This window comes from Aquila chrysaetos, chromosome 6 (assembly GCF_900496995.4).
Source record: "Aquila chrysaetos chrysaetos chromosome 6, bAquChr1.4, whole genome shotgun sequence".
Lineage (NCBI taxonomy): Eukaryota > Metazoa > Chordata > Aves > Accipitriformes > Accipitridae > Aquila > Aquila chrysaetos.
Window position 1 is genome coordinate 23,040,638 of NC_044009.1, and position 25,208 is coordinate 23,065,845.

Sequence of the window (25,208 nt, forward strand, 5' to 3'; positions counted from 1 at the left end):
AAAAAATTGCATATCTTAGTTTTCTAAAAACCAGTAAAGTAAGGAAGGTCAGAATTTATGTGAGAAAGTTTCAGAAAACTGGTAGTAGGAAATTGTAGCAAAGGACATTGTTTCAACATAGTATCACTAAGAAAGATAAGGCAAAACCCCAAAGATTTGCAAAAAAATATATATTTTTAAAAGTCTTTTCTTATTCTACAAGTATAAAAAGCAATGTTTTAAAATAAAAATCCTGGAAGATACTCTGGAAAAACAGGCTTCTAAAGCACAAGACTCCTCTGTGACAACTCAATCTCACAACTCCTGAAAATCCTGCATTCAATGAACAAAGGTACGATCCAGCTCACATAACCCTTTCTAATGACACTTTAAATCCCATAATCCAGCAGTCGATCTGACCAGTCTCTAAAGAATGCGTCGAGGCACTCTGGCTACAGAGCAAAAGGGTTGGCATGAATTGTAATATCTTTAATGCGAACATCATTTAGAGGTCGGTAGGTTTTCTCATTCACAGGCAGCTTCTCTAGCTCATCCAGGGTCTCCAAGCCATCAATAACTCTGGAAGAAAAGCAGAAGTGCTAGCAATCTCCTAATAATGATTTAAATTTCACAACTGAGATAACCCAAAGCACTTTACAGTGAAGTATCATAGGGCAAGGACTTTGCAAGCAAATGATACAAATAAGACAGCCAAAACATTGTATATGGCATATATCGTATTTGGAAAGGAAGTAAGCATCCATGACAGATTCTGATAAAAAGTACAAATAATTCCCACTGACCTGACAGTATCATATTTTGTACCAACCATAGCTGTATAAAGACCCTGGCTGCGCTTCTTAGCAGGCAGGACTGACCAATCATAGTATAGGTTTAAGTAGTAGCAAGATACTGGCCATACAAAACTTCACTGTGAATTACTGAAATCCTATTGCTGGAAAAATCAATTTCCAAATGTGAGATTATAATTTCTAACCTTCTGATTCAAAGACAAGATTGGACAGAATCATTGATAACTGCGTAAATCTAATGGCACAAACAAATTTAGGCTTTCAGATCGCCTGTCCAGGCTGAGGAAATGGCAAGAGAGATTGTTCTAATAAACCTCTTTATTTTTAGTTTAAATAACTAGCTCTGGTAAATCTTGGCAGTTTACTCCCCAGTAATGGACTTGGCAGAAAACACGTTGTGCTGTTCACAGTTCAGTTCAGTCACATTCATCAACTCTTTGAATCTAGGATGCTGGATTGTGGGCCAGCAGGGACTGCATATGCTGTTCTGCTGATTCTGCAACTGGGGCAGGAGCATCTTAAACTGCCACAGAAAATCTGGCAAAGTTCATCAGTCAGAGCCTCTACTCTTTTCTAAGAAAGATGTCTTAAAAAAAAACCCTACTTTCAATCACACTTCTAAACAAACTCAGAAATGAAAGGAATACCTATACTTAGATGCCTGTAAACAAGTGGTAGAAAATAGTATTTTCACATTTCAATAGTTTCCTTTGAATATTTAACTTCATTTAATAAAGGCAACTTGTTCTCAGCAGATTCACTTGTACATTAGAGACTTTTTAAACAATAAGCAAAAGAAAAGACATTACCATGATTTTGAAATAGAAAAAGCAGTATCTCAAAGACTCAAAAATTAAACAATTGCTTTAAGGATGATACATTATCAGTAGTGTCTATTAACATAAGGATATTTAAAAATAATGATGCATCTTAAAAAAACCTCATCTGATTTTATAAACTGTCAGTTCCATGAGGTTTATCTGACCAACAGGAAGTTCCACCTAAACAGAAGCATGACTATGTCAGTCCCATACCCATCCCCAGATTCAGTCCCAAATCAGATTCTTGCTTCTCAGTAAACCCTACAACTACGTATCCAGTTGTTCTGGAGTTTGCTTAAAATCAGGCTGCATCCTTTTGGGCATGGATGAAAAGGCAAGCTGGAATAACTAGTGGGAGGGGGAAAAAAAGGAAAGAAAAAAAAAAGCTCCATTCTTGAGGTAATTTTTAATATGCCTATTTCCACCGAATTCCCTACTACTAAGAAAAAGGGATCAGCATTTTTGAGCAACTAATTCTGGTGAAAGTGCAAGAGCACACATTTACATATACATATCTAATATTTTAATGAGTTTTAGAACCAGAAGCTTCTAAATTTGCACTGCATGTGCCCTGAAATATTCAGATCCTTCACACACTATGATAAGGAGGCATGCAGTTGGATCACTTACTTTCCAAACACAGTGTACTTCATGTCTAGGTGTGGTTGCTTGCCGTAAGTGATGAAGAACTGTGATCCATTGGTATTCGGACCATTGTTTGCCATTGAAACTACCCCACGGACACTGTGCTGAAAAAGGAGAAAAACCTCAACATGAATACACATCTGTGAAAGCAGGACTTTAACCTGTACAAAGTGCTCTGTGACTTTAATACTCTGCCTCAATACCATTATTAAGAACAAATCTTGGTTGCTAATATATTCCATCACAGTCTGTAATTAGCTCCTCAAAATTGCTCTTACAATGAAAAATTACTACTTTGCCTTCAGTGCATGAAAAACACCTTGTTACAAATTCTTTCTAGTTCTGTTCTCAGTGATGAAAACCCTCAAACCTAACTTGCCAAGTACAGAAATGCCTGTTCCTACTTTAATAATAAGCTTTCTATCTCTTTATTGCAGGATTATACTTTGCTTCACAATTACAGAAGTATTTAATAACAGTACAACACAATGCTGATTGTTCTCCAACTTGTAAAGAAAATTCATATGAAAACATAACTGCATATTGAGAGCACAGAAATACCTTTAGGTATTCACTGAATTCATCTTCAAACTTCTTGCCCCAGATGCTGTTACCTCCTTTCCCAGTACCTGACAAAGAAGCACCACAATAGATTACTGGACTTTCAGACTGAAAAATCCAGAAATGATGTACTGTTATAACATTTTACCACAAAGACCCTAGACAGCCTGTAATTTGTTTGAGGCAGGGATTGGGTTCTCACATCTTGATAGTGGGGAGAGACATAACTCTACGTAAGGAATACCTATTAAGTAGCAGAACAAAACACTGATATATCCTCAAATTAAATTCAGTATGAGTACAAACAGACACACAGTTGAATCAGATTTTTCCCAAATGCTTTAGAGGCAGTATAGCCTTTCAGGCAGAAACCAGAGAAACAACAGTAGCAACTGCTACCTGTTCAACAGCTGGTAAGTCAGCAGAACCATTATATTTAGTGGAAACAGCTGGAAAAACTAAAGATGTAGAATGCTTTACTATGGCATGATTATTTAGAACTTGGGTAACACCTGCTCTTCTGTAAGATCACCACAGAAAACTAATCTCATCATAAAAACCTTTATCAACAATACAATAATTCTTACATTTTTACTTTATTTATGTTTTGTTTTTAATATTCATACTTATAATTTCTTTTTATTCCTTTATGTTTTGTTTATATTTTATTTTTATGTACATTTTTCTATAGAGAGACCCAGACAGAAAAATTTACCTAATGGATCCCCTGTCTGAACCATGAAGCCCTTTATATTGCGATGAAATATGCATCCATTGTAGTAGTTACTAGCACAAAGAGCCAGGAAATTCTAAGGAAATGAAACAAACCATATTAGCAAACAATTCGGAAATAGTGTCCTCTTACTAAAATGACAGCATTGGTAAGACCAAGACTAACCCTTTTGCCTCTGCTTTGCATTGTGACCATGTGAATTCCACAGTGTATTGTCACAGAATAGTCATAAACAAATTAGAGTTAATATGCTCCTTTGACACTGTCAAAGGATACAAAGGATTTGAAATAAAGCTTACAGCACAAGGTTGTCTGACTTGAGGAACAAACAAGAAGCCTGAGACATGCTCAGAAGTATCACTTCCATTCAGCATATTTATTTTGTAAATGTAATTTTGTAATCAATAACTTCATGCCTTAGCTTTGTTAGTTAAAAAGTAAATTATTTCAATTTAAGCTTAAGTTTATTGCAGAAAGGAAAAGCTGGGAGTGATTCTCACTCATTTAAATTAAAATCAAATCTGTGCGACTGTGAGCAAACCCAGGGAAATTTGGGAATCCCAGGCCATGTGCGGTATTTCCTCTTAAGGGCAAAGGACACTTTGGGGGGAGATGCTGGAACTTGGAGAGAAGGGGACCTTAGCTTAACCTTATCTGGTAAGAAACAGGCAGCAAAGCTCTAGGCAGCATGACACAGCGCACAAGCTCCATGAGTGCAACAGGCACTGTACCAGCTTAAAATGTTAGTATTCCATTATGTGAAAAGATGAATTGCAAAAGCCTCATCACCTCCTCTACAGTCTTCACTATTTCTACTGCTTTGTTTCACCACTAGGGAATCCTGCTCCTGTTACTTGACTTACTTCGCAAGTCTTTGGTGTACGCTCACAGAATAGTTCAATTTTAATATCTCCTACATCAGTATGCAGCGTGACAGCCTGAGCAAGAGGCAGAAAAAAATAATTAAATCAGCAATGAAATACTAACAGACTCAGTTTTATTTCCTGGTCCCACTGAGAACATAAGCAAGTTACCACTGCATATAACCATTGTTTCAATATTTGGCCAGAGACAAGGCTACTGTCACAAACCTTCCACATTTCCAGTGAAATCACCAGAAAGCACTTGGTTTTGTTTAGTTTCAGGACAAATCAAGTTCGCCATGGTAATGCAGAAGCTCTGTTTCACACTGTTACACTCCAGAGATACATTATTCATTTGCAAACTGGACCTACTCAGTCACTTAATTCCAAAGTTGAAGAATCAAGGTTATATCTATTTCAGATCACAGTGTGGTGCACATACCTCACTGGTTTACAGCCAGAGGAACAACTGATACGCGTCACTTGCTTGCAGCCTTTTGAGTGATAAGGCTAGTTCTGAATGGCACCGTATATAATCTGCCTTCACAAACAAGCAAATCTACAAAATTGCACACTTTTCTTAAGAATTTATAAATAACCTTCATAAAATTTAAAACAGCAGTTACCCAGCCACCTAAGCAAATATATCTCTATATCACAGTGCTCCCATGGAAAGTGCTAAACTATGCAAAAAAATTACCATGGGGCTATGCTGGGGCTAAGTGTACAGGAAAACTAATAAAAATCAGTGTCATGTTGATACTGGCATACTGTTCCACAACTATACAAGGAAAGAAGAGAAGTGCCCGCAATGTCCAGGAAGATGCTATAAAAGGTGTATGTACAGTTTAAGACTCACAGTCTTATCTCTTTCCTGATTTGCTAAACTTTTAAAAGCCTGCAAGTGTAGAAGGCTACATCCACTCAAGCAGGGCTATGTGCTTGCAACCTGAATAATGGTTCTGTGGTAAAAGAATCCAGACTAGATTACCAAATATTAGCCAAAGTAGGATTAAAATTTGGGATCTTAGAACTGAAAGTCTAATTATATTTTAGACTGATGTAAACTGACCTATTTTCCTTTTCACAATATCTTGTTAGAAGTCTGAAATGAAAGCCTAAACTTTTATTACAAATTCTTCACAGCATCAGAGTAAAACGTGTAAACCTTTGACCTGTAGATCAGCTATTCACTTTCCAAGAGATGACCATTTCAGAAAGAATGAAAAATATACAAAAAGTGCTATTGTTCTCACCATGTCTGCTTATCAAAAAGCTGACGTAGATTTGTATACAGCAACTTCCTGCAAAGAAAACATGAAATTTGTTGTTTTTTTTTCCACCAATCCTCAATTCTTTTTGATTCTAAAATATTTGTGCGGTTATATCCTTTTACACCACACAGTTTTACAGTGCCATTCAAGTGACTCTGTGGATAAATGTTCTACTTGCATTATGGAACTACGCAGCATATAAAGAACTAGAAAGGAGTCGAACAAAATAGCCTGGGAGGAAAACACCCTTTCCTAAAATGAAAGTTTATACTAAGCAATCACAGCTTTTCCAAAAGTTATGGTTTTATAAATGACAGAAATTGATAGATAAAAGCCACATGCCAGTACCTAAATAGAAGCGTGATTTGGAGCCACCTTCTGACAACTGTCAGTGCCTGCAACAGACAGGTACCTGCATCCAAGCACAGGAGGAAACTTTTTTCACCTCAGTAATATCTTCGAACAAAGCATTTGGAACGATGATAATAAAATCGCAGTTGTGCGCAAATCAACAGTTCCACACGCTAATTTCTTCTCCATGCACTGCCCTCCCTGGTTAGCCCCAGGCTTGGCAAGGCCTCTCACAGAAGCCGGGGAACCCGCCAGCAGCCAGCTCCGGCCCGGCCCCGCCTTCACCCCCGGCTGCAGCCGCCTTGGGCGGCGGGGCGCCAGGACGAGCAACCGGCACCGCGCACGCCCCGGTGCGGCATCCCAAGGGCCGACCGCGCTCACTGCAACCCACTTGCCCTCGGCTCCTGTCTGACCAAGGACAGCCTGGAGCTACCGCTCCTCTTCCGCAGATCTGAGGTACTTCCACCGAAAACCCACGCGCAGGAGGCGCGGGCTCCGCTCGCCCGCCGCCCCCTCCACCGACGAGCGACTCGGCCAGCCGGCACGGCACCGCCCCGCCCCGCACGGGGCGCCCGCCGTCCCCCGGCCGCCAGCTCGGCCTTCCCGCGCCGCCCCGGCGCCTTCACCCTCGCCCGGCCACACGGAGGCCTCGCACAAACCTGCCGAGGCTGGACCCAAACCCAGCGCCCGCTGCCGAGAAGCGGCTCCCCGGCTCCCCTCAGGCGGGCAGGAAGGGGCCGGGCCGCCCCCAGCGCCGCTAGCGCGGCGGAAGCGGCGGGGCCGAGCGCAGGCTCCGCCCCGCAGTCCGGGCGCTGCTCCGGCGTGAGGTGAGTGCGGGGCCCCGCGGCGGCGAGTTCTTCCCGGCGGCCCGGGCGGAGGCCGCCGGCCCTGGCCCGGAGCCGCCTGTCCCGGTCCCCCTCGCTTCCCCCCTCCGCGAGAGGCAAACGCTTCTCCGGCTGGATTCTGCGGGTCGGTTTTAGTGCGTGAAGATGGAGGAGGCTGAAGTTCCGTACGTTTCTTGCACGACTCTACAGGGTCGCTTATGGTGTTTCACCGTGAGAGCCCCGGAGGCGGGGAGGGTGTGCCCGGGGCGGCGCGACTCCGACTGCGGCGGCTGCTGGGGGGAGGCCGGGCCGCACTCGCCTCTGTCGGCGGGGCGGCGTTCGCCACCTGAACGCTCTTAACGCTGCCGTTTCAGCCAGTGAATTACCTAGGCTTATTCTTGCCTCTTTTTAACCCCTCTACAGACAGCTGCATGCTGCTGCCTGGCACGCAGCTGGTTCGCCGGCCTCTCCGCTGCATCCGTGCTTTGGGCCACCTGCCCTCACGCTCCCTCATGAATCTCGGGGAGCTCGTTTCTGCCCTGAATGACTTTGCATCCCTCTCGCTGGCTGAAAGCTGGGACAATGTGGGGTTGCTGGTGGAACCAAGTCCTCCCCACACTGTGAACACCCTTTTCCTCACGAACGATCTCACTGAGGAGGTGATGGAAGAGGCAGTGCAGAAGAAGGCAGACCTTATTCTTTCTTACCACCCTCCTATATTCACACCACTCAAGCGAGTAACGTGGAAGACCTGGAAGGAGCGACTGGTCGTCCGAGCCCTGGAGCACAGAATTGGGATTTACTCTCCGCATACGGCGTACGATGCTATACCTCACGGAGTCAATAACTGGCTAACAAAGGGACTCGGTGAGATTCTGTTAAACAAGCAAAAAAAAAGGTTAAAATTATTCATCAGTATATGCTATTTTATGTGGGGGACCTTCCCTCATTTTCCTTTCTTCCAGGTTTCACAGGTATGATTTGAGGACTTTTTTTTTTTTCTTTTTTTTTTTTTCCCCAATATTCTTCTAGTAGTTCTAAGTACCCTAAACATATTTTAGGGAATTTATCTTGGTGAGGAATACCAGATACAAACACTAGAGGACATGTTCAGATGCCTGACTCTACTATTGGATGTAGTCAGAACTGGTGCAGCATATTTATTGTCCATCTTGGCTGCAAAGTTTAGACCACTGACTTTAAATCACCACCTTTAATTTATAAAGAGCAAGATCTCATTGTTTGCAAAGGAAAAATTCTAGATTTTTATCCTGTATTGTGGCTCATAAATGAAAACAGCTATGTCTTTTCCAGCCTGATTTACAAACCAGAAACTATTTTGGTTTTGTACAATTCTTAGGATAAAACAGATTACATTAAAAATGACAAATAATATATTTCCATCAACTTTTTCGCATTTAAAATAGACTGTGCCTAATGGAGACAGCAGGGCAAGAAGTCCTCAGTTCTGATCAGGGAAAATGGATTCAAGTGCAAAATTCTCATCATCTCTTTAGGATGTGTGCTAAAGCAGTATTAGGATACTTACCCAGCTTCATAAAACAGCAATCTTACACTGTTTTCTCAGGTGCTTGTACTTTCATCCCACTGCATCCATCAACTGCACCAAGCTATCCAGCTGAGGGCACTCACCGGGTAGAATTCTGCGCAGACAACACTGAGCATCTGGACGCGGTGCTGTCCAAAATCAAAGGCATCCAAGGTATCTCCTGTCTCACTACTCTCCCTGCCAGGTATCTGCTTCACTCTCTAATGTATTCTTTCTGTTGTTTGAAATAGTAAGTTGCTGGAATTGCATTTTACTGTCGTAATCAGTTTGTTCCTCTTTGCATTGCTGCTACTTTTTTCAGCAACAGATCTAGAAACTTAAGGAATAATCATCCCTTTCTGATCAATCTATGTTATAGTAAATGGTAACAGCAACTCAGTGTAGCATCATGTAGATTAGAAGTGGTAAAGAAGAGTATTAACAGGAAATTTTATGAGGACAGTTGAGTTAAATTCCTGTATCTGTTTCTTCCAAAAGAGTAGACTAGACTAGGCTAGGCTATTAAAATGCTTCTTTTTTGCTTTCTCTGAGGTAGAATAGCCACTGGGATAGAATAGCTTTGTTTTATATTAATATGATGCTGAAATTTTATCTAGTTTCTTAGCAAGCACCAAGCATATCTTTCCTCAGGGTTGAAGGTGAGGAGCAAACACGAGTCACTTTGAGCTGCTCTCAGAAAGCACTGTTGGAGGTGGTGGCATTATTGTCCCAGAACAGCCTTTATCACAAGACTGAGATTCTGTTATTACAAAAGGTAACAAAATCACTTATTACTTCCAGTGAATGTATTACTTGTGTGAGCTGAGTCCCCTAAACACTGAAATTCAGTAGTCGGTAGCATCACAGGTTTCCTATGCTACCCCGTCAGTGCTCTGAAATACTGGCCTGTGGGGACTTGAAGCCACACACATTTTCCAAAACAATGAAAATAGCTGTGTGGCCTGTACTAATTCTTAAATCAGTTCCAATAGCTAGTGTAGTTAGTACGTTACATTCAAGAACATCACATGCATATTTTTTCATAAAGTTCAGAGGCATTCCTGAATGCCCAGTATACTCATCTTTGTACAGTATGGAAAGCAATGCGAACTTCTGGAGTCAGCTTTCTCACAGTAATTTTAATTTCTTTTCAGCCGCTTCTTCCTCATACTGGAATGGGACGTCTGTGCACACTGAGCGAGCCAGTCTCCTTGTCAGACATAATTAAGCGTATCAAAAGCCACCTAAAATTACCCCACATCCGCTTAGCTGTGGGAATGGGCAAGACACTAGGTAAACAGGCCTGCAAGTAAGACTGTTCACTGGAACTAGTATTCCAGGAAGACAAGGAGTGTGAGTGTGTGCATGAGTGTGTGAAATACTGCTGCCTTGGATAGGTTTACTTCCAAATAGTATGAAGCACTTGTTAAGAAACAGCATTTTAGAATTTACATGATACAATCACACAAAAAGAATCTCATCTGTATTTTTAATTGGAAATTCTAGATTATGCTGGTTGTCACTGTGAAGAAGGGACAGCACAAGTTTAATATGAGACATCCTTTTTCATAACTTGTATAATGACTTAAGATTTTTTTGTTCCCCCCCCAGGATATCAGACACAAATATGTACCATTTCATTGTACACTCCCTTTGGTGACCGAATGTTAAATTTGAAAGCACCTTAAAATAGTAAGATGCTTTATGGTATCCTTATGAACATGTAACCATCCATGTTTTGATGAAATAGTGGCAAAGAAGGTGAACTATCCTAGCTCAAACAGTGGGTCACTAGTAGAATGTGGAGCAAGCATCCTCTTATCCCAGTTACCTATCCTAATCTCCAAGGAACACAGCTATTAGAATTTGTGAGAGCAAATTTGTGGAGAACTCTTTGTAACTTATGAGACAGAAGTCTTATCAGAAGCCTCTTATACTACCAATTGCACTAAAAAAACTCCAGACTACAATTTGAAAACTCTCTTTCTGTGTCATGTGTTCCCTCTCCCTAGTGAATGTAATATATATGGAGAATTAAATTTCCTGTCACTATCACATATGTAATAGTTTGGAATCAGCAATCATAGCAAGTGGGCAGATTTTTAATGGCATGGAGCAGGTCTCAGCTTGCACTGAGATTGGCCTTCTGAGAGCTTTAAGTTAGGAACCAGTATATCTCAGAGGCAAAATGCTGCCTTAGTTACATCGTTAGTTGGAAAACTAATGGTGGTGGAACTTGACAGTCCTGGAAAGAGTAGCAGCCTATTAAAAGGTTCAGAAATGTAGCTAAATAACACCTTACTAGGAGAGAACTAGCCAGCAGCCAGCCTCTGTGCTGTAGCTTTCTGCAAACTTTCCTACCCCTTGAAGAAAAAAATCTACGCATGTATTTGGTACACAGAGGATTTTGCTGTATTATCAGAGATGTTATAGGCCCATGACTCTTTCAAACTGACAGATGTGTCTCTTCCTCCAACAAATTTACATTGACCTTAAAATCAAGGTAGTAGTTACTGTGAAACAATTAATAGCAATACTGACATGAGGGCTGAACACAGGGAAAGGAGTTTTACTGTGCACCTTGTATCCTGCAGAATCGCCAGTGAAGAAAGCTGCTCTGTGTGCTGGTTCAGGGAGCAGCGTCCTGAAGGGAATGGAAGCTGACCTCTATCTCACAGGTAAAAGATTATGTTGCTGTTTCGTTATCTTTATAAAAATAGTCACTAGGAAAAAAAAAAAAGGAAAAAAAAAAAAAAACAAAAAAGAGAGTTGACTGGCTGTTGAAAGATTTGGCCAGAAAGAATTACCTGTTATAACTGAGAAACAATCAGTTAGTTATTGGAATGATAGAAGGATAATATTAAAGTAGAGGTAACATGGGTCAGGTGGCTGTGTGGCACAGTGAAGGTTACTTGAATTAAAACATTGCTATGCATGCATTATTTCACCACAAAAATCAGTGTTGATTATCACAACCTTCAGTGTGTTTCTCTTTTGGCAAGATACAAGGTATTTCCTCAGTTCCCTACAGAATTCCCTAATGGAAAATGGAATATAATGTAGTCTACAGAATCTTCCAAAGGAACCCCATAGTGTATCTGACCAAAGGGACACTTAGTCCATTATCCTCTTTTCTGACAACAGGACAGCTACTCTCTACTGTTCGCTCAACAATGTGAAGGCTGCTTTGCATTCTGTAGTAACTTCATTCAAGCAAGTTCTTTGGCAAGGCATGTCCCATCTCCCCCTTACATACAGCCTTGCAGAGCTGACCCTCAGAAAACTTCCTTCGCAAGGCTTCCCAATTGCTATCTTCCATCACAGCAACCCACATGACATCCAGACAGTCCACTTCCAAACCACTCTGTGCACTCGTATTTCCTGCCCAAAGTGACAGAATGTACCACTATTCAAAGAGGGCGGGGAATTTCTGTGGTTTTGTCTGAGTTGTATTATGGGGGATATCAGCTGAAAGTCCTTCAAGGGACACTAGGGTATGAGTGTTCCATGTTCTTATACTGAGCAGATGGTGTTGCACTCCCCCTTATGGGCTATATCCCCTGTTAATGTCTTCCCAGCTTCTAGCTAAGATTCTGCATACATTGCAAAGAACTGGTTACCTAAACTGTACCGTTCGTGATCTACATGGCATTTTTTTCTCAAAATGGCAGGAGAGATGTCCCACCATGACGTTCTGGATGCAGTTGCCAATGGGATAAGTGTTATTCTGTGTGAGCACAGTAACACTGAGCGAGGCTTCTTGTCAGAGCTGCGTGACATGCTAGCTGTCCACCTACAGAACAAAATCAACATAGTTGTGTCCGAGAAAGATAGAGATCCCTTCCAGGTGGCATAGGGAAAATAAAAAAACAAGAGTGAGAGTTCATTCCAGAGTTTCATGGTATCTTGCACAGACCAATCCAATTGCAAGCTTAATGAAGATGCTCTGAATTGGTTCAGTACAAAATTATTGTATTCTATGTTTCCTCAAAGTTTGGGATATATTTTGTCATCTGTCAGATAAATAAATGCTTGTTTGGGGCTACAGAAGGCTGATTTACTCAATTACTGGGCTGCACTTGAATGAATTTACTGTTACTGCATGCTCTTACTAGGTATATTTGATAACCATGATACTCAAGGATTGGTTTGGGTAAAATATAAAAACCTGACTTATCTCCAGTTTTAAGCTTACACAGCAGTTCTACCCTACTACAGTTACGTCGAATCATGTCAGTACAAGTCACTGATATTTTAGCTAATAAATCTCATGATAATAGTTAATGAAAGGGTATGGTTCACCCATTTGCATTAAGAGTTTTATTAAGACATCACTCATACGCAAATATAGAACACAATTCAGGTATTTGGTACTAGTATTCAACTGTACAACCTACCATTAATGCAGCTTTAAGGCTTTTTAGTAGAGGGACTCAATTAAAAAAGCTTTGGAAGGTGAAAAGTCAATTCCTTAACAAAACTGTAAATTAATTTACTGTGCCTTTGTTACTTTCTTTTAAAAACAGTTTCTATAACTATGGCTCTTAATTACAGGATTACTAAAACTGAACAAGTAGCATTTTTACCACTGATAATGCTTAGGTTTTATTTAAGTTAGGGTTTTTTTTGTTGTGTCTGTTTTTCAAGAAAAAAAAAAATCTCCCAGTTGCATACCTTACCATCTCTGGATTAAGTGCACACCAGAAGAATATTTAAACAAAATGAAAATATTTCCATTGCAAATTTGTAAAGATCTTGGCACCATCCTTTTAAGCTTAAGTTAATAAAACTGGCTTATCAAGCAATGTCTTTACTGTATAATTGCGTACGTCTTGTTCCACTTACTTAAATGTAAGTGGAAAGAGATGACTCCAGCATTATCTGAAGCTACTGAGGCTATATAAAGGCCATAATTCTTATGAATACCATGAAGACCTCTCAGTAAGCTGGGGAACAGGAAGTGGCAAGAAGTTTCTTCTTTCCCAAGTAAAGGACAGGACTGCAAAAGTGATCCCTACAAATCCAACAGTTCTATAGTGCTACAGAAGACATTAAAATGCTACTACCTTAGTACATACACAGAATTCAAGAGACAGAAAATTAATGCGTAGATGAGGTAATTGTCCAGAAACAGCATGAAATCAGGATAAAATACTTTTAAAACAAAACCCACAGGAATTAATTCACAGTAATTTTCTTTAGCTTGCATGCTTGCATCACAGAATGAGCAGCAGCCAAAAAACTGATTCAAACTTAACCTTCTCTTAGCAGATGTGTGTTATCTCCTGCAGTCCTCCTCTTGGCCTGTATGGGCATCTGGTAGTCTACCAAAACAGTGGATAACTCTGAACTAAGGATGATTATAGCACTTCATTGAAGTAAATTTCACATCTAGAAAACTAGATATAATTGCACTGAAAATGCACTATGGTATCACTATCTGTAAACACATTAGGTGGTGTCTTCCATACGTACTCAGAATATAAATTAAATCTTGAATTTCATAGTAACTGTGGACAGAGTCAAAGGACTGCAAAATAGGATGTGGTTGCTGCTTAGCTACAATACTTTTGAAGTTTTTCCAAGAACATATCTCTTCAAGTGGCAGAGTTCTTGTTCTTGAATGCTACACCTGACTTAAAGAACTTGGGTAAGACACAATGCCTTGATCCCAGTTTTAGTGATTCTGACTGTAGCCTAAGTAGTGATAGGCAGGATCTGATGCATTTTGCAAAGTTTTGGAATTGTAGCCTGTAAAATGCAGAAGCATGTGCCACTGAAAGAGAATGTTGGAAAATGTTCTGGGGGAGGAAGCTGGAGAGTACTGCTGGCATGTACCAGTTTTCCCCATTAGGCTCTCCAGCAAAGCTAATTAGGTCCTATATTTGAAGAATCAGATTGTCAGTGGGATAAGTAGATACCCCATGATTTCAATACAAACAGAAGTCAGGCTCTAAACGTGTCTGTTGCTTCTGTCAGTGAGGGGTAGACCAGGTAACAATACTATTCCATGTGATGTTTTGGTTCTCTTCAAAAGCTATATACTGGTATTTAAAGGCAGGCAAACTATTTTTAATGTTGATACCTTAATAAGAAACAATAGAAAATATTTTTACTTATTAGTTTGAAATCTTCTGCACATTGCATGAGGATTTGCACAGATATCCCACATAATAATCAAAACGATACTTTCACACAACTGCCAGAAGGATCTCTATCTTCCTATAACATAAAAAGTTTGTGGAAGACAAGACAAGCTAATGAAAATTAATGAAGTACTTTATTTGATTGATTTGCACTATTACAACATTAAGCTGTAACACAGCTACCAAATATTAGACATACAGAGTCCCTGAAGTCTGGCTGGCAGACTACAGTTGATGAACTATAGGGCTTACTCCCACATACCTGAGAAAAAAGTGAAGAAAAGCTGTCAAACTTTAGCAGTCTCCCAACCTCTAAGGGCTTAAAAAAAAGGAGAGCTTATAAGTGGCATTTAAGGCCTCCTCCAGGATCAGTGGATGCTCCTGATGTAAAAAATACATACATACAATCAAGCTTTTAAAAAATAAAAAAAATTCACAGCCTCTTCATATTCCTGGATTGCAACTTGGAAAATATACGAAAGATGCTGGATCCTCTCACCCTCACCACAGGCAATGACTTGAGTCCATCACAGTTTTGATTATCTATCTCAATCTACCTACTTACAAAAGGATTTGGATTTGGGACAAGTCCTTCAGTTCTATTGCCAGAATTTAATAAGTTACCCACAGTGTCCCAAACCCACTAGTATCCTCCTTTCCTCATGCAGTCAAGGCAGGTCTCTTAGCATTATAAATCTTGGCTTCTTCATACACTGGAAGGTAGTCTTGTCTAACTGGTAAAGGAGTACTGGAAAGCACTCAGTTGAGAAAAGGTGCACCACTAGTACAAACTAAAGTTCTGACCATCTAGTGATCTGCACTTTCCAAGTAAACTGCTCCAATCAAACCCTCATGTCTGGTGAGGTAGAGAGCAGAAGGCACAATCTTACCGAGTTTGTTTTTCTGGCTGTAAGGTTGGCTGCATAGATATGAAGAAGGCATTATCTGAGCTAAGAGACAGCAGACAAATCTAACTACAGAGCAAGAGATGCCTTGCTTACAGAAGCCATCATTCCAAACTACCTGAAGTAGTTGAACAATGAGCATCGTTCCTTCCAATTATTACATTTCAGTAAGTAGTCCAGCAGCCTTGGGGTTGGAGGAAGAGAGATCTGAGTATAGGCCCCTCCCCAGCAGCCCTTGAGAGCAATTGCCGTAGACGCTTTGAGAACAAAGAGACGTTACACATCTTCATCCTCTTTCTCTAAGAAGTCGGTCAAGGTACTGTCATCTACAGGAATTAATAAGTATTCCACACCATCAGCTCCCTGAGAACAGACATGCATATACATTCTGTTAACACCAATGCACAGTGCAATGCAAGCTACTAGAGAGCACTGCAATGCTAACATTTATTTGCAGTCTGGATGCGAACTGGCCAGTATTCAGAAGGACTATGTTGCTAAAAACTAGGAATATTTAACTACAGCAACATTGGAAATGCAGAAATACTGAGAAAAGTCAGTATATGAGAACTCTTCTGGTGGGCTGTGCTAGTCTGACACTACACAACTCCTCAACACCGCGTTCCCATATCTAGTACTGCTATACTGCCTCATTATTAGGACTAGCCTGCATTCTTCCCTGGTACCGATACAGGTAACTATTGGAAGCAGACTGGCAGGCTCCAGAGTCCGTTACTTCTCAAGGTCTTCAGGAAGAAGAGACCTGTAGGTTGCTGAGTAACCAAACCACACTGCATTTTTACAGTCCCCTGTCCATTTAAAGGGTGTTTACAAATTGGAGGCATCGAAAGAGCTGCAATTACATAATTTCAGCCCTTTGCTAGTTCCTAGGTGCTTCAAACAACACAGCCTCACTGTGAGGTGCAGAGTGGTGTCTTAGGGATACTTAGTAGCAAGTAAGCATCTTTTTTGTTTAAGGTGCCGATAAACAGAATTATCTTCTTTCCCCAACTCACCCGCTTGGTCCGAATGAGTTTGTGGTCCCTGAATTCTGTCAGCTGTGCCCTGAGTGTCAGGTCACTGTTCACAAGGAAAGCCTCCCGACACTGCTGGTAAAAGTCTTGGAAAGACAGCCCTGGAGATAGAAAAAGTCGAGAACAAGAAATTGAAGTGGTAAAAGATTGTCAGATTTTTCCAGGTCTAACAACATATTATCTCCACCTACAGATCTTGCTTTGGCTTAGACCACAGTGGCTACATTAACATCACTTCTTTCAAGTACACAGCCAAGCTAATATTTCACTAATTAATAGAAAACAGCTGAATTAACGTTCCAGTCACCCTGTTTGCCTACTGGGATTTTAATAGCACTTTAAATGCACTTCTCAACATGGTTACTCTCTCTTAATTTCCAGGTCCTCATTCTTACTTCCAACTTTCTTTACCATTAACATGTTATTCATATCCCCTGCAGCGCCTGTTAGAGACAGTGAAGGAACATTCCACGTGTATCCTAGAAAGCAGGGACACATCAGAAGTCACTTAGATAGGGGCAGCATGGGAACAGAATCTCCTGTCTTTCCCTGGTCCTTTAAGTGCTAGTTACACAAATTCATATTCTCCCTTTAATTTTTTAACTCCACATGAATGGTCTCAGTCATGTCTAAACATCAAAGTAGACGACAGTAAGAGGAGGTCCTTCAGAGCCAGCTAGTCTATTGATTTCCTGTCAGAGTCAGACACAGTAGCACTAGGAAGACAGTCTGTGCCACTGAGTCTCACTGAGCCAATAGTTACAGCGCTTCTGTTGCTGGTGATGTCACCTGCATACCAAAAGCCAGTGCCGCTGTGACGGAGCTGGCAATGGCAACACCCCAAACAGATGAGAAAAGGTGGGTACATACCTGGATAAGATGGGTTGTCCTTGTTCTCCAGCTGGTACTGAGCAAGCAGTCTGAATATCCCCCTAAATGAAAGGAGGAGAGGGGAAAATCAAAAGAAAAAAAAAAAAAAAAAAACAAACCAAACCCCCAAAACCCCCACCATGAGAAAATATTAACTGATTTTTCCCTCATGACCAGGACTTTGTGCATGAATCTTGTCACTGGACAAGGCTTGCTATCCAAACACTGTTCATTTAAAGTAACCAATCAATTGGAATCCAGGTCCTACCATCTTCATCTTGAACATTGTTGTCAGAAAACAGGGATTGCCTCCTGCTAGGTGTAGACCAGAGTAACATTAGTAAGGACTGGATCCTCAGCAAGTGCTACTGTGAAGTATAACAGTGTCTTACCTGGCATTGAGAGTGAGACTGCGCAGGACATGTGTTAGGGAGCTCAAAGCCAAAGATCCAGATTGTTGTACTAAAAACGAGTTCTCATAAGACGTTTCTTCCATGTAAGGACTAAATGTGGTTGTTTCATACCAAAGCCAGTTGTAGAGGCTTAGCTTTGCCTGATCCCACACTAGATAGAGAGAAAAGAAAGAGCAGACAGAATTGGGAGATTTAGCTTTTCTAAGGTGTTAAATAAGCAATATTAAAAAGTACTTAGTTCTACTGTAGGATTTGAGGAAACAATGTCTGCTTCTGAAATTCACAGTACATGCACCCAGATACTTGCAGTTCAAACAAGACAAATTCTCTGCAACAAAACATTTGCACACATCCCTTTTTCATACCAGCTCCACAGATACACTGTAAATCCTTCCAGAATCAGCAGTGTGCAAAGAATTTCTGGCTGATAAACAAAATTGTTTAGATGCGATGACATACATAACATCCAATCTCCATTTCAGTAACTCCCTAAATCAAAGGGTGCCAGAAGCCTGAAGTCTATTTGTATATTATGATCAATGACTGGTAGTTTTCAGTATCTTTATACAGTTTTGCTTCAACACAGCCACAGTCCCAACTGGGGCTTCTAGCTGCTACCACCATACATACATCACCAGACCTATTTTGCACATCAACAGTAATACATGATCTTATGAAACATGCTCAGCAGCCCCACAGTAGAACGCAGATTCTTCTCTCTTTGCTACATCAGGCCCAAGGGGACTCACTGAGAGGAGCATTGATGTGATCGATAGAGGCAATGAGGTAAATGCTAGGCAGAGAGGATAACTGTGCAAGGATCCGCTGACTTCTTTCTCCTCTCAACATCTGGCTGTCCAGGTTATGAATGAGGACATAGAGCTGTAAAGATGAATCTGCAAGGTCAGAAAAAACAGCAGAGAACCAATCAAAGAAACTGCACACAAAGTGGTTTCCCATTCCCAGTGCAGCCTAGGACAAGTCTATTCCATCAGGCTCCATATTAATCACTCCAATATCAAATCATTTTTCTTGTACAGCTTACTTTGATCTCTATCCCACACTTTGTTTCTGAGCACCTAGAAGGCTTTTTCTCAATTCACTGTACCACAGTTCTCATCACAGCTACAGTTCTTTTTGCAGTTTAAGCTTTTCTCTTATAATGTACTTCCCACTTGCTCATGGCTTTACCAGGAATTGCCCTTTTAGCCCTGCAATTCAAGACCATTCAAATATATTTTAGGATGGAAGTCCAAGCACAGTTTGTTCAGCTGCTTTTGAGTTACATGACTAGGATCCTTAAGCTCCTCCTCACACAACGAAAATGCATTTTCTATTCAGGGTTGGATCCAAAGCATACTAACTTCATTGGAAATCCTTCCCACCAAGTCCTCAAAGAAATTACAAAGACTTAGATTGGATAATGCAAATGGTAGATGTTAAAATTTCCAGCTAGCTTGTGCTGCTGTACCTATCCTGGGAACAGTTATTTCCTGAGTACAGAAACAATTCTGGAACAGTAGCCAGTTTTTGTGCAAATGAATATACATTTGGCTGACAATGGAAACCAAACGTTCCTCAGACTCCCAGTCACATCAGCTATGGTGTACTACACGAGGCTGATTTATGTAGATTCAGGTGGGTACCACCGTTAATCAGTCTTTTTCATTTAGTCCCACCAGAAATACTCATAAGGTAATGATGGAAAACAGAATGTAAACACTTAAAACATCAACGCCGTGCACAATTAAGATTCCATGGCAATTTGTGCACATATACACAAGCAGTAAAACAGACATTCAAAAAGAATTCAGCAAGCATTCCATGTGGCAATACCTGTTTACTTTTGCTTTTGAACCCAATTCTAACCTGCTTGTTTGACACTGCTGTCCTTCATTTCATCTTAATGTCAGTATTTGTATATATTAAATTTAAATTACCATTCCACTAAACCATGTACATTTAAGCCTTAATCCAGCCTATACTGAAATTTATGGAAAGACCCTCAGGCCATGATTTTCCAGAGGAGCTCAAAGGACTTGATATCTGTCAGCAACTGTCATTCAAAATTTTTTTGCGAGTTCTTCGTTCTGTTGATTTCAGTGAGGTTTATATGAGGTCCTCCAGCAGTCACTAAGAACCATCTTCCCTCGTGTAGCTGGCATTTACCTACCCTATCTTCAAACAGGAAGTGCATGGCTACAGAAACACCATGTAAATAAAGCACAAAGGCACTGTGCTAAGTGCAAGAGAGAGGAGCATTTCAGTTTGCCAAAGGGTTGAGGAGCCTCTGTCTTGTTAGAATGCTCGTGCTTTCCTCCTTCCCCTTCTAAAGAACTTAGTGTGTGAACCACTGACTGAGGTAACAGCTTGGGATCATGTACACATGTATTCCTGGTGCATATGTTTTCATTTATGTGGCATAAATTACAAGCAAGAAAGCATATTAGCTACCACACACTAAGAAACTATAACTGCACATATGAAAACTCTGAGGAAAGAAAATGTCCAGGCTCTCCTAACAGTAAGTGGACTCTAATGTTTTTATGTATAAAGTTAGTCATTTTACCTTCTTTAAACCTTTTAATGATGAATTCAAGTTGGTCAAGGGGGCTGCGGAAGGTCCCTATATGATTCAGTACCTCCTCTGTGATGGAGTTGAGAATCTGAAAAAGAGAATAGCAGTCCCTTCTGAAGGGCTCTGGCACTGAAGGACCTAGTGCAGGAAATCTGAAACTGAGCCCTTGACTGTCTTGAGGGAGGTAATCTGATTTTTACCATCAGATCCCCAAAACAGTCAACATAAACCAAAAATTTCTACCCCTTTTTAAAACAGTGATATAAAGTAAGTCTTTAGACTGATGAGTATTAGTGATGGGAATTACTGCAATTCCTTGGGAAATGCGTGGGCTAATTTCTTTAAACTCTTAAAAGAGAGATAGGAACTGCTCTTCATTCAGGAAGCTGCTGCTACAGGATGCAGCAGGTTTCCTTAACATTTGACACTGAAAGACTTTAGAGGTACCTGTAACACAGGATGACTAGATAATCCCGTAAACTTTTCCCACACTTACAGATCTCACAGTGATGCTGGGGAAGTATCCATTAACCACAAGGTGAACAGAATCCTTGAGCACAGACGTACGAAACTTCTCTAACAAATCACGCTTTGAGCCCAGACCATAAAGCACAATATTGAAACCCAAGCTGCAGAAAAGTGAGCAAATACACTGAATCAAAAAAGTGAAAGTCTCTTTTTAGGTTCATACATTCATTAAGAAAAATGATCCATTGCAATCTTGGCTCTAAAAATTTCATGTTTCAACTTCAGGCTTACCTTTAGCTCACAGCTGACAAACAGGGTTAGCCTCAAGGAATGTGAAAAGTAGCACATGCATCCTAGTAAAAGAAGCATTTTAGCAGCCTGGAGGCCCACAAATTTAGCAAAACATCTATGGAAGAAAGTGGTATTGTCCAAGAACACAAGACTAGATCTTCAACTTCAGATAACAAAGAGTAACCAGCATTCACATTTACTCCCTCATCAGTGATTATATTAAATGTTTACCATGGGTCACAGCAATTACAAGAAAAAAAGCAAGCCTTCATAGTGGTTTTCTACTCTGATCCACAGGCACAATTTCAAAGCAAAAATAAACTATTCTCGTATCTCTTTCTTATCCTAATTGTTCCACAGAGAAAGAGGCAGGAAAGCATAAAGAGAACATGGTAGGGAATCACAAAGCTTTGTTTATTTTTGAGAAGCAGGAAAAGCATCATCTTGACCAGAAAGAAGAGTATCAGGTCACTCAAACAGTATTGGGCAAAGGTAAGGTGTTCAACTGTCATTGACTTCAGTATCATCTACAGATTTGTTCCTTCTACCCTGCCACACATATCTCTAACCATCTGCCCAGATCACACAGAGAACTCCTCCTCTTGCAACTCTCACTCCCCACAGACCACAGATTTCTTTATACTCCACTCCCTTGCAAAGCTTCCAGGAGGCTTTCTCCTCACCAACATCTGCTCCTGCCTCAGCACTTAACTTCAGAGCTGGTGGCCTGCCTTCTTTAAGGCATTTCAGAATCTCACAGCTCTCTATAGTTCCCCATTTGCTTTCCTGGATGCTTACTCTTTTCTCCTTCCCATGAAGATACACACAAACCCAGATAAAATTTATACTGCTAATATTTACAGCAGCATTAAGGTTTCTTCATGCCTAGATCATTAGGTACCATAGGCATTCAAAGTTAATTGCTACACCACTGGGGACAGCCACATACTGAAGAAATTGGTGGTGGGCTACCCACTACCAACTACGCAGCTGTAAGCAAAACTGATTGTTCAAAAAGGACACTTTTCTCATCATTTATGTTCCCTGTTTCCTCATTATTCATGTTCCCTGTTTGTGAATGCCCTCTAGCTTGGTTTACACAAACCAAGCACAAGCTTGGAAGCACAAACAAACTAGCCAGGCAGAATGCAACCTCATTTCGCTTCAGGCATTCAGTTCAAGGGGTCAGTCAGATATGATTTGGTCTACAGTAAACATTGTACCAATGTCACCTAATTTTAAATTTAAGCAATCAAAGAAAAAAAAAGTCGCTCCTTAAGTCATCCACAGGATGTTGTTGACATGAGGGTAAGTTTACTGGCAGTGCCTGTTTACTAGGCTTCTCCAGTGACTCTCATTGGATACTTACTGTAATTGCAGCATCCACTTGGAAAACAGGGATTCGTGTTGCTGGTTTAGCTCTTTAATTTCAGCAGCATAGGCAAGGGGAGCTTTTTTTAAAAGGTCATGCAGTGTTTGCTGTGTTGAGAAAGAGATAAAACAACAGTCATTCAAAGCTGAGAAAAACCAAGACATATATCTGGAGTCCTTCCAAATACCCCTCTAGCATGGTCTCTAGCTAGGGAGCAGAATAGTTTTCACTGATGGTGCACTCAATTTCTGGGTTTTTTTTCCCATGGAGACCCCTCTAAGCACAGTTTTGCTACTGGAGAAACAAAGCAGAGATTAAGTAACCTTATTAAGAGAAATGGCCAGACTAGGACTAAAACCAATATCACACTGTGTTTTATCTCTTCCTGCTGAGTATGGGAAAACCACTACTGAAATAATGGACACACTCAGAGCTTACACAGCACCAAGCACTGTACCAGGAAGATACCAACATCACAACCCTGCACGCAGGAGCAAGGGCTCCAATTGACATGCTTAGCAATGGTTCAGGTGTTTGTCACTACAAGAGAATGCTCATAAACATCATCTTAAAAGAGAAATACAGCAGAAAGGAAATTATTTGCAGCTGACAGCTAAATGTAGAAAAAATATTATTTCAAAAGCATCAAGAATCAAAGGATTAATTCAGCTTTAAAGATACGCTGGGATGTTGATGTTTAAACAGCACAGTAGCATGAAAAATGGCATCAAGTCTACACTGGCCTCCCTTTCTCTTCAATTTTAACAGCTTTGCTTTCCACTCCCTTGCAGTAGAAGACAGTTTACTCTGGAAAGAACACAAAGACAGCTGCAATGTATCAGACAAACATACAGCATTAAGAGACAGAACTGCTAAGCCTTCAATTTCTTTGGAGACAGCAGTAGATTTAATATTGAAAGCCTTGATTTCCTTCCAGACCTGTTATGAAAGAACTTGTTAAGAATCCAGATGTTTCTCTGGGTAGCAATTCCAGACAACAGCAGGCATCAGGCAATCTGCATATATGACATCTTTCAAAACACAGATGGGTGCAAAAAGCAGTCATAGACAGAAGAGCTCCAAATATTTTACATGCTTCCCTGGCACCTGTCCTTGTGTACCTGTCTCTGTAGGGTGTAACTGATTGCTTTGAACTGTCTTGAAATAGCGGCATATGGAAAAAAATACAATAATTCAGTCACCACAATTAGACCATTCCTGTCTCCTTGGAACTGGAAGGGGACAAAGTGCATTTCACACACTAGGTGAAAACATTTAGAGCTGTCCCAGTCCTGCACGTGGCTTGACCCAGAAATGCTCAGACAAAAAGGGCTCTCTCCATTTCCTCTACACATAAATAGTCAAGACAGCTTGTAATTACCCTACACATTTCATTGACAAAAATGCTGTTTTGGTGATAATTTTTAAGGCAGGTCTCTACAACTCTGCTTCTCCCTCTTCTCCTCCCCCAAAAAGCAAACTTTAACCTCTTCTGGTTACTCAGAGCAGCAGTGGGAGCGATAATGCTTAAAATGCTACCTAAATCAGCGTTACCACCAAGAATGTAATCAGCAGAAATAAAGTGAAAATAGCAACATCAGGAAAATTTGATGAGGGAAATCTTCATCAAAGAAGTCAAAAGCTCCAAGAGTTCATAGTGAATCACACAAGTGTACCTGATTCAATCTTCTTTTCCGCAACTTCTGCAGCGTTCGGTCTGAAGTGAGCACTTTGGAACTACTGTGAGCTTCAAAGTATTCCTCCACCAGGTTGCTCTAAAAAGGGACAGCAAGATCAGCCACACTCATCCTGCTATCAAGTTACCCCTCTTCCTTTGCACCCACAAACATGTCCGAAGATGGCAAATATGAGACACAGAGCAAGGATGAATACAAAGCCAGAAGATATCTGCAAAAATGACTTCTATAGTAGCATTCTACCAAAGCTAACCTAGTCAGATGGTATTTTCCTGAAGACAGAAAAGAGATTCTGAGAGAGCAGAACACAGCAATAATTCTAAGGGGGGGGTGGGGATCCCTGGTGCTGGAAAGAAATCAGACGATGAAACTAACACCAAGCCAGAAAGTAATGTGTGCTGCTTTTGGTGCTATAGGAGTCAATTTCTTCTTCATCCTTTCTTAGTACAAGGTCTCCTGCTTCATGGACGTCTTAGAACTTCTACTCCTGGAGCTGCTAAGGATACAGACTGGATTATCCCACAGGTTCACATGATGCCTGTCCAACAGGGATTGCTCAGAAGTACAGCAAAAGCCAACCCAGCTGGTTTGATCTGAAATGAGTCTAGCAGTTCTTCCCCATAGTTAGGTGTGGTCACTGACAGCTTATTGTCACTAAACATCCCTTCATGCTTGCTAGCTCAGGGCTGTATTTTCTGCACTCACCATCTTGTCCTCCTTCACTTTTTTGGCTAGGGTGTTTCTGGGAAGAGGCGTAGATGCAGCATTAGTTTTTGCTGTGGTCTTTTGACGTGATAAAACAGTGCTGACTTCTTTCTGGTCTTCCTCATCCTCCTCCTCTGAGCAGGAAGCAGAATATTCACTCTCACTTTCTAAATAGGGATCTGGAGCTAAAGCGTAAATTTAAGGTTAAAAGCTAGCAATGACTTCTTACACAGAACACATTTTGCACCATCTCGCTCTCTCACATACATTCTTTAGATGTTTTTCAAGCATATGATTCCTAAATGTATTTCACAGAA

The 25,208-nt window shown here is 40.8% G+C and overlaps 3 protein-coding genes across 13 annotated transcripts in view; 1 reads left to right on the plus strand and 2 right to left on the minus strand.

The window, feature by feature from the left end:
• Positions 1-6,796, minus strand: PPIL3 (peptidylprolyl isomerase like 3). 3 transcript variants are annotated; one of them, XM_030018297.2, is made up of 8 exons: positions 6,699-6,796; positions 6,037-6,100; positions 5,671-5,718; positions 4,415-4,489; positions 3,534-3,627; positions 2,819-2,886; positions 2,243-2,361; positions 1-558 (listed from the first exon to the last, which is right to left on the minus strand). In XM_030018297.2, exons 3-8 carry the CDS (start codon positions 5,671-5,673, stop codon positions 432-434), a joined length of 486 nt encoding a protein of 161 aa, XP_029874157.1. In that variant the 5' UTR covers positions 5,674-5,718; positions 6,037-6,100; positions 6,699-6,796; the 3' UTR covers positions 1-431. The 3 variants fall into 3 exon arrangements, with proteins under 3 accessions (XP_029874157.1, XP_040980307.1, XP_029874156.1); XM_041124373.1 differs by lacking the exon at positions 6,699-6,796 and adding an exon at positions 6,431-6,449; XM_030018296.2 differs by lacking the exon at positions 6,037-6,100 and having other exon boundaries at positions 6,699-6,792.
• Positions 6,781-12,457, plus strand: NIF3L1 (NGG1 interacting factor 3 like 1). Of its 3 annotated transcripts, none has more exons than XM_030018294.2 (7): positions 6,781-6,866; positions 7,287-7,730; positions 8,452-8,617; positions 9,064-9,187; positions 9,567-9,705; positions 11,007-11,090; positions 12,084-12,457. In XM_030018294.2, exons 2-7 carry the CDS (start codon positions 7,295-7,297, stop codon positions 12,266-12,268), a joined length of 1,134 nt encoding a protein of 377 aa, XP_029874154.1. In that variant the 5' UTR covers positions 6,781-6,866; positions 7,287-7,294; the 3' UTR covers positions 12,269-12,457. The 3 variants fall into 3 exon arrangements, with proteins under 3 accessions (XP_029874154.1, XP_029874155.1, XP_029874153.1); XM_030018295.2 differs by lacking the exon at positions 6,781-6,866 and adding an exon at positions 6,902-7,048; XM_030018293.2 differs by lacking the exon at positions 6,781-6,866 and having other exon boundaries at positions 6,902-7,730.
• Positions 11,036-25,208, minus strand: part of ORC2 (origin recognition complex subunit 2) — a 21,244-nt gene continuing 7,071 nt past the window's right edge. Inside the window, exons 7-18 of one of the 7 annotated variants that reach the window (XR_003923963.1) lie at positions 24,892-25,076; positions 24,166-24,264; positions 22,487-22,596; positions 20,855-20,987; positions 20,350-20,446; positions 18,530-18,676; positions 17,760-17,931; positions 17,368-17,429; positions 16,480-16,598; positions 15,582-15,826; positions 14,821-14,939; positions 11,036-11,135 (exon numbers count right to left, since the gene is read on the minus strand). Coding sequence is in view for 3 of the 7 variants with exons in the window: in XM_041124346.1 (XP_040980280.1) it covers positions 15,740-15,826; positions 16,480-16,598; positions 17,368-17,429; positions 17,760-17,931; positions 18,530-18,676; positions 20,350-20,446; positions 20,855-20,987; positions 22,487-22,596; positions 24,166-24,264; positions 24,892-25,076 (1,211 nt within the window). In the remaining 4 variants the exon portion in view is untranslated. Of the gene's footprint in view, positions 11,136-14,673; positions 15,827-16,479; positions 16,599-17,367; positions 17,430-17,759; positions 17,932-18,529; positions 18,677-20,349; positions 20,447-20,854; positions 20,988-22,486; positions 22,597-24,165; positions 24,265-24,891; positions 25,077-25,208 lie in introns of those variants that run through there. The other 6 variants (XR_005932683.1, XR_005932682.1, XR_003923962.2 and 3 more) reach the window with 6 other exon arrangements.

What these genes read in the sequence shown, in the direction of transcription:
- PPIL3 (XM_030018297.2), bottom strand. An exon ending in AATTCAGTGAATACCTAAAG is followed by an intron (nt 2,362 to 2,818) that starts GTATTTCTGTGC and finishes CTCCTTTTTCAG; the next exon opens with CACAGTGTCCGTGGGGTAGT. An exon ending in AAGTACACTGTGTTTGGAAA is followed by an intron (nt 559 to 2,242) that starts GTAAGTGATCCA and finishes CTTTTCTTCCAG; the next exon opens with AGTTATTGATGGCTTGGAGA.
- NIF3L1 (XM_030018294.2), top strand. Translation starts at nt 7,295, where the DNA reads ATGCTGCTGCCTGGCACGCAGCTGGTTCGCCGGCCTCTCCGCTGCATC. An exon ending in CTGGCTAACAAAGGGACTCG is followed by an intron (nt 7,731 to 8,451) that starts GTGAGATTCTGT and finishes CTGTTTTCTCAG; the next exon opens with GTGCTTGTACTTTCATCCCA. An exon ending in GGGAATGGGCAAGACACTAG is followed by an intron (nt 9,706 to 11,006) that starts GTAAACAGGCCT and finishes TGTATCCTGCAG; the next exon opens with AATCGCCAGTGAAGAAAGCT.